Source organism: Lithobates pipiens, unplaced genomic scaffold (assembly GCF_037356315.1).
Source record: "Lithobates pipiens isolate NorthernLeopardFrog02 unplaced genomic scaffold, aLitPip1_a1.2 Scaffold_27, whole genome shotgun sequence".
NCBI lineage: Eukaryota > Metazoa > Chordata > Amphibia > Anura > Ranidae > Lithobates > Lithobates pipiens.
The window spans coordinates 190,146,132-190,154,645 of NW_027507788.1; the positions used below are offsets into that span (position 1 = coordinate 190,146,132).

Below are 8,514 nucleotides of genomic sequence, written 5' to 3' on the forward strand. Positions count from 1 at the left end.
CTTGAAAAATTGCATCAACTATGTTGTTTTTTTCTTTACTAATCCACTGCAACAACCAAGAAGTCATAGATTCAAAGTTGTTGCCTACATTGTATTATTTGTTTAATTTATTTCCATATTTGGTTGTCTTATGTATATAATGGAGGTGCGCTTTTATAACCTACTCTGTATTGGTCAGTAAGATTATATAAAACAAAATGTCAATGTTAATAATGTGTCTGTCTGTGCAACTCTTTAATATACATGTAATTTTGTCGCATCATATAATCGCATAACAATATTTCTCCTTTTTTTTCAATAAAAGACCCCGTACTTCATTTAAAGTCCCGCTTAGCTCTTGTTTTTAATTTTATATCTTATATGTATAGGAAAAGTTGAAGTTGCCTTGCTCAAACCTGCAACAAATACTTAAAAAATAAATAGAAAATTTAAAAAGTTATTTTGTAAGGACTACACACTAATTTAATTGGCTCCTGTCTAAATTGGCCCTAGTATGTGCCTGTATGAATGTGAGTTTGGGACCTTAGCTCCTTGGGGCAGGGACTGATGTGAATGTATAATATATATGTAAAGTGCTGTTTAAATTGACGGCACTATATACTGTAAGTACCTGTAATATATAAATAGTATGTTAAAATGTAAAAAATATAGGTGTATATAAATGTTGACCCTATTTGCTTTTTAGACCACTGTACATTGGATGCCATACCTAAGCATAGCCTGTGTGATTGTCTATGTCATCGGCCATGCCATTGGACCAAGTGAGTATAACATGATTGGGACTAGTTAAGTAAGTAAGCACAACATTCAAGCACATTAAAGTAGATGTAAACACGAAAATGTGTTTTTTAATTAAGGCTTGCAACTTGTACAGTATAGTATTTCATATCATCTGTGCGTAGTCTTGCCACAAAGATTTAATCCAGCTCTGAGGAAATCTCTTATCTTTTTTCAGTGAGATAAAAAATGGACAGACAGAGAACTACCAGTCAGTGACAGGTGATTTACATATCATATGCACAAGCCTTAGAGAGGCATTATGTGTAAGTCTCATCCCCTCCTCCTTTCTTCTCCAGCTCTCCCAGGATTGGTTGCTCAACACTTCAGCATGATTGGGCATGCTGAAGTCATCTGGTGACTTTTCTGGGTTTTGACTGGATGTTAGTGATCATAGCAGAAGTTCAGTGTAAGAAATACACAGGAGAAAATTCATGTTGACAAGGGGAGTGTAGAGATGGGTGAGGAGTCTACTGACATCACGACTCCACCCACCGAGCTCCGGACAACAGACCCACCACAGAATCTGCAGTTTTTCGGGTCTCATAACAGACAGAGGGAAGATATTTGACAGGTAAGGATACATGCAGGAGGCATGTATATCCTTCTAGATAACCACTATGGCAATAGTTTAGAAAGAATGAGAGTGGGTTTGCATCCACTTTAAAGCTCTGCAGGAACAAAATGGCCTCAGGAGCTTTATGCCATAATGTGCTAGTGTGCAGCTGCTATGACATCCCTCCGGTGCATGGGAGTCATATCATCGGGGAACACAGTGGTGTGCTGTACATGTACGCTGAGCTGCACATGTACTGTACACAAACAAGCAGCTCGGTGTACACAAACACTGACAGACAGGTAGAAGAGTTTATGACAAAGGCCCCTATCACACGGACACCTCCGTGAAGTGTAATCTGCTTGCTCAGCAGGGAAACTCTCCACTGATACCCACTGAGCAGGTGGATGAGAGGTCCGTGTCCACTCCACTATCCAGAGTGGACACAGACATAGTCCTGCTCTCCTCTATGGATGGAAACAGACCGCCTGTCTGTTTCTATCCAATCCGCCAGACGGATGGGGAATAGGACGACCATCCGTCTGTTTCTAATGGACAGGATCGGATTGGTTAGCGGTGGGTGTCAGCAGACATGTCCGCTCAAATACGCTGCTCCATAGAAGAGACTGGAGAGTCCAATAAGGTCCGCCTGAAAAACTGACAGGACCTGATAGGATTGTCTGTGTGAAAGGGGCCAAAAGACATTAACAGGACTTTATGATTGAAGAGACCCTCTATCTGCCAGTGTTTTATTATTATTTATATTTTATTCCACTTTATTGGACATGATGTCTGGGTTCAATTTATCATCACTGAACAGAGTTCTTTTTTGTCCATTGGTAGAAGTTGCAGGGCGGCAATGGGGTTAATTTACTAAGAGCAAATAGGGAATTTCCCCCAGAACTTGGTGAATGAGTTGAAGCACTGCTGACTTTTATCATCCCATTATGTGCAAGCCAAAATGCTGTCTTTTTAATTTTACTTGCAAATAATCAGGTGGGTTTTCTCTGCAAAGTGAATTTTCTGATGCATCATGGCAGCACGCACCGGGTTGTGACTCCGCCCCCACAACCTGACAGGATTGGTTAACTATAAAATTGAAAGCGAGACACCCTGCTTTATTCTCTTTTTTTATCCTCACCTGACAAGATTGGATGGACATCGTTCACCTCTTACCACATTCGCCTCAGCAGGCTCAGTCTCTCCTGGATGGAAGTCTCTCCTGTACAGTCTCTAAAGGAGCTACATGGAGGGAGTCCCAATCTGCTGGACCCGGGGAGGCAATTGAAAATGTTCTGTCATTTTACAAGCTTTAAAGAAGCTTTATATATCGCAGTGGTCTCCTACCTTCCCTTTTAAACGAATGTTGTTTTTCTTTTTTCTGTTTGTGAGCTTTCCTGAGACTTGTAGTCCCACAGCCAGTTGGATCAGGGCAAACATGGGTGCTGCGTCTATCGCAGCATTATGCGCAGGAGGAAGTTATGTAGCCGGTATTCATCTTTGTCCCTGTCCAAGATGCCACTGGCGGAATGCTTCAGCGCATACGCGGTGATGTCACTTCTGCCACAACGGCAGCGGTGGATTTTAATAGCTAGCTTTCCTGTCAGTTCTCTCTGGATGTTTCTGGGGCACAGGAGACTGGCGTTTTTTCTATCTACCAGGTTCTTTCTCCTGCTATGATCTCTCTAGAGCATAACCACTAATGCTGCGATTTCTGGCAGCCCTACCAGGTCAAGATCCGTAACCTCCAGGCATAAGGACCAATCAAGCCAAGCCTCAAGCCACAGAAGGTCTAGGAGAAGCCGGTCATTGCCACTCTCGTCATAGTCTCTAACGCCATAGGTGGTCATCCTCACCCCATCGCAATAGGAGTTATCACACCCGCCCTGCAGCAAATGCTTGCTGGGTGTGTGGTGCTCCAGCTTTGCCAGAAAAATTAGCTTTCCATACATGCTTCAATGAGGCCACTAAAGAAAAGGAATCAGACGCCAGAGAGGTTACTGACCTCATCAGGGCATCAGTATGGCAATAAATACTGGAGACATCAGCATCTAAAACAGACAGGGCAGTTCCAAGTACATCATCTGCAGCTCCTCTTCATACCATAGAACTAGAATCTTCTTCTGAAAATGACGATCCGGAAGTATCAGCCGGATTGGACTTTACCTTAGTCTGGCCTTTTGCTAAGTCAGTTAAGGAGGCCATAGGTTGGGAGGAAGCTAAGGAAGTACACCGGAAGGTTTGAAAATACCTCCCCAATGTAAAAAAAAGAGTCCTTTACTTTCATTGAGGAGTTAGAAGATTATTATTATTATTATTATTATACAGGATTTATATAGCGCCAACAGTTTACACAGCACTTTACAACTCGAGTACAAATAAAATATACTTTAATACAGTAGGAATCAGAGGGCCCTGCTCCTTAGAGCTTACAATCTAAGAGGGAAGGTCAAGAGATACAAGAGGTATTAACTGTGGGGAATGTGCTGATGGAGAAGATAAATTTACAGTTGTTAGGTGGGGGCCAGATAGGCTTCTCTGAATAGATGAGTTTTCAGGAATCGTCTGAAAGTGGATAAAGTAGGAGAAAATTTAACAGATTGGAGTAGAGCATTCCAGAGGATGGGAGAGGCTCTGGAGAAGTCCTGAAGGTGAGCATGGGAAGAGGTGACAAGGGAGTTTGAGAGCAGGAGGTCTTGGGAGGAGCGAAGAGAATGATTAGGTTGGTATTTTGAGACTAGGTTAGTGATGTAGCTGGGGGCCAGGTTGTGGATGGCTTTGTAAGGAATAATGAGTATCTTGAATTTAATCAGTTGGCTGAATGGCAGCCAATGGAGAGATTGGCAGAGGGGTATAGCAGACACTGAGATGTTTTTCTACCCGTAATCGCATTCCTGAGAGAAAAGGGATTAAGGATACACCATTATCTAGACATTCTGTTTCTATCAGAAAGTTGGGAAATCTTACTCCTACCACCAGAGAATACTGGTCACTACTCTTCAGAGCTTCGGCTGTTTAATCAATTGGGAGAAGAGAAACCTCCAGGCCACGCAAAATATGATATTCATGGGGGAAGAACTGAATATGAAGTTGAACAAGGTACAGCTTCCTCAAGAAAAGGTGGTTGCACTAATCCAGAAGATGCAAAAACTAATAACAGCGAGGTATCTGTCAGCCAGAGTTTGTATGAGCATTTTAGGCTCTAATTCAGGATCCAACTCTTCCAATGATCCAGTGGTCCCAATGGCACATGAGAGTGTTACAAAACGAATTTCTGACACAGTGGGATGGAGCATCAATGCTTCAGACAATTCCTATCCACAGCTGGGTGAAGCAGTCCCTTACCCTCCCTTACGCTATCCGAAAAAAAAAGTTTTGCCTATAGTCCTACTTTAAGGAAGTACAAAGCTTGAGAGAAATATAATAGTCATTATAGAACTATCAGTGATGAGGTCTGACATTCTAGTGCTAGAATTTTAGTGACAGCAGGGATGTTGCTAGATGGGGAAAAAGACCAGGTGCTTCAGCCCGAAGGTAAATTTGATAACCCCCCCCCCCCCCACACAGACACACACACACATTTTAAACTAAATCCAGCCCAAACTGGTATAATGGGGGGGGGGGGTAGGCTCACTTGCTGCTTGCTTCTTGGCTTACCAGTGCCCATCAATGGAGCCTGATCAGTGCCCATCAATGCAGCCTGATCAGTGGCCATCAATGCAGCCTGATCAGTGCCCATCAATGCAGCGTCACCAGTGCCCATCAAGGCAGCCTGATCAGTGCCCATCAGCTCAGCCTCACTAGTACCCATCAGTGCAGCCTCACCAATGCGGCATTGGTGAGGCTGCGTTGATGAGCAATGGTGAGGCTGCATTGATGGGCACTGCTAAGGGTTCACTGATGTTCACTGCAGCCTCTTCAGTGCCTGGCCCCATCCCATCAGCTCAGCCTTACCTAGCTGTGCCCATCAATGCAACCTGATCAGAAAATAGTGCCCAGCCCCAGGCATCAGGAAAGGAGAGCTGACCAACGCCAGTTTACACAGAAAGGGCCCCCCAGGGATCTTCTACTTACCCAGCACATGCAGTGTCAAACTAAGTCCCGCTTCCTGGACTGGCTCAGCTCCTATAATGGACGTCACATGTCCCAGAATTGGACCAGTGTGATGTCCATCATAGGGGCTCAGTCAGTCCAGAAGGACTTCGCATGTCACTTGACCACATCAGGTAAGTGGAAGATGAAGATCTGTGCTCTGTAAACCAGCAACATTCGCCCCCCCCCCCCCTTCAGAGGCAGCCCAGCGGCAGGTGGCCAATAGTCCAAAGTTATCGAGCCAACGCCAGACCTTGGGACTCTGGGCTAATAATTGTCATTGTTAAGACCGAGACCCAGGGATTTTTGGGAGCCTACTCTGGGCTTTAGCCCCAGTCTTCCCCCCCTCCCAACGCCACTGACTGACAGTATGATTCAGCACCAGAAGATTGGTCTTCGGCTGAGTGGATCCTTATGCAAGAGAGATGTTTACAGGCAGGGTTATTATGTTGGTTAGTGTTAGGGCTACAGCTACATTTCAAATTCATTGACTGGGAACATTTAAAGTGGTAGTAAACTCTGTTCTAACACTTGTACATACAGGCAGGGCAGGACTTAGGGTGGTGGGGGCCCCTGGGCTTGAGTCACTTTTGGCCCTACCTTCTATATGTTACCATATTTATCTGCGTATAACACGCACTCCAAGTTTAGGAGAAAATTTTAAAGAAAAAAACTTACATTTAAATGCCCATCAATGCAGCCTTATCAGTGTCCATCTGCAGCCTTGTCATTTGCTGCCTTGCCCCAGTGTCATTTGCAGCCTTGTTATTGCAGTCTTGAAGTTTAAAAATGGCGCCGCTAAGATACAGAGTCCTGTGTATCTCAGCAGCTCTCGGGTTCTCTTGGGTCCTCTCTGCGGCTAAGGGTCCTCTCTGTCCTGAGCAAAGCCAGCAGTAGCTGAGTGTACTCGGCTCGGCTCAGTCACGCCCAGCCCCATTATGTCCATCATAGGGCGGGACCGGGCGTGACTGTGAGCATAGTGGAGCCAAGTACAATCGGCTATGTATCTTTGCGGGGCCCCCTATTGGGCAGGGCCCATGGGCTTGAGCCCAGTCAAGCCCAATGGTAAGTCCAGCCCTGCATACAGGCAAGTCTATAGCAAGGCTTACCTGTAGGTACTGTGAATATTTCCTAAACATGCACAGTTTACTAGATATTCAGAGTGCATGCAGCCAGTGATGTCAGCGGCACATGGGCTCTGAAGGTCAAGCATACAGTGCCGGATCTTCAGAGCCCATGCCGTAAATGCCGGCTCCCGCGCACATACGCGGGAGTGATGTAATCGCCCCCCCGGGGGCCACTTATGTAGCAGGAGGACACGCACCCGGAAGGAGGGCTGGGGAAAGGTGTCAGCCCTCGCAGTGGTGTCAGCGTGGCGCTGGAGGGCTTCGCTCTAAGGTAAGTCTCTCATAATGTGCTAGCATGCGATGCATACTAGCACATTATGACATTACCTTGCAGGGGATTTTATTTTTCCATTAACTGCGGTTTGCCACCAATTTAACCAGCAATTGACCTCCTTTTGACCTGCTTCAAGTGTGTCTTTTTATTCCCATAGACATTTATGGGAATGCAATTCGAAGTGACCAAAAGTCCATTGACACAGGCTCTCAAGGTGTGTTGGTTAGTGTTAGGGTTTTGGGGTGAGTTGTTCTAAGCAATGGCTAGGGGTATGGCATCATGCTTATCAAAAGCTACCAATGTTACACTTCAGGAACTGAAGTTTAGTGTATCTGTGATATGTAGTATAAATTGCAATTTCTTCTTGCCCAATAGGTTCCATCCCATATGTGATTACAACTGAGATGTTTCGCCAGGCTTCCCGTCCTGCAGCCTTTATGGTAGCTGGAAGTGTTCACTGGTTATCAAACTTCACCGTAGGGCTCATATTTCAATTCCTTATGGTAAGAGCATGTTCATCATTTATTGGATGCTGAAACTGGCCAAAGACATAATGACAAATAAACAAACAATTATGGATTTGAGGGTTTCCCTGGAAAATGTCTATTTGACACAACAAAAATAAATATACATTTGGCCAAACTTCTGGATTTTTTTAATAGGCTCAACAGTTTTTTCCAGTGAAAATAACTGTTTATTGATCAAACACTTATGTGAGAGTCTAAAGGCATAGGTCAATATTTGAAAGCCTGTAATGTTTTACTACTAAACAATGGGTAGTGGTACTTGTGATTGTCATTAGAGAAAAATCTCTATTATCGTATGGAGACTTTCTTTTTATGTGATATTTCTTTCTGTTGCAGAGTGGATTAGGCCCATACAGTTTCATTCTCTTTGCTGCCATCTGCCTTGCCAGTTTCCTCTTTATATACTTTATTGTTCCCGAAACCAAAGGCAAGACCTTCCTCGAAATCAGTCAACTAATGGCAAAGAGAAATGGACTTGAAGAAAAAACAGACTCCAGGGAATTTGAAGACCTAACATCACCAACATCCAAGAGCATACCGATAGAAGAAGATGGTGTCATTAAAAGTGCACTGTGACCAAATGTTTGCGCTGAGGACTCTCTGTAGCCATTTGCTTAGTTAAGATGCGGCATAAGAAATCCTACTGATCTACAGGGTTTTCAGTACAGTCTGTCATGCCTAGCCAGCTATATTTATGCACGACAGCAGATATTGTATAAAAATCAATGGCGCAACCATGATGACATACAGTATCTGTTGCCATGCAAAACAAAGTGTTCGCTATGATGAAATCTATGTACCTGATGCCCTCTATTTATTGCATCAGTCACATCTTGCTAATGTGTGTTTAATGAAGGTAGACAACATTTTCCTTTTTCTGTAGCAGGGCATATGGGCCCTTGAGGTACACTTGCCTTTTTGCAATAGTGTCCATTGTGAATTTTATTTGGCACATCTGTAACAATGTCAGCTGTGTCCATTATTTAGGCCATTTGCACCCATTTATTGCTGTGTGAGTCTGCTCTTTAATTATACACAAGCATAGGAAGTTTTTTTGTATTGTAAGGGATCTAGTGTACCTTATTTAATATACTATTTCCTTATTTCGCACTCTGTGGATTTGTAACATTAAATAAAAAAGTAACTCATATCTTTCAAGCA

The 8,514-nt window shown here is 43.9% G+C and overlaps 1 protein-coding gene across 2 annotated transcripts in view; it reads left to right on the forward strand.

Annotated features, from left to right (window-relative positions):
• The window catches only part of LOC143934437 (solute carrier family 2, facilitated glucose transporter member 5-like), a 77,996-nt gene extending 69,482 nt beyond the window's left edge, over positions 1-8,514 (forward strand). For both annotated transcript variants that reach the window (XM_077458055.1, XM_077458056.1), the window contains 3 exons: positions 686-761; positions 7,202-7,329; positions 7,690-8,514. In XM_077458055.1, the coding sequence (XP_077314181.1) occupies positions 686-761; positions 7,202-7,329; positions 7,690-7,929 (444 nt within the window). In that variant the 3' untranslated portion in view covers positions 7,930-8,514. The remainder of the gene's footprint in view (positions 1-685; positions 762-7,201; positions 7,330-7,689) is intronic.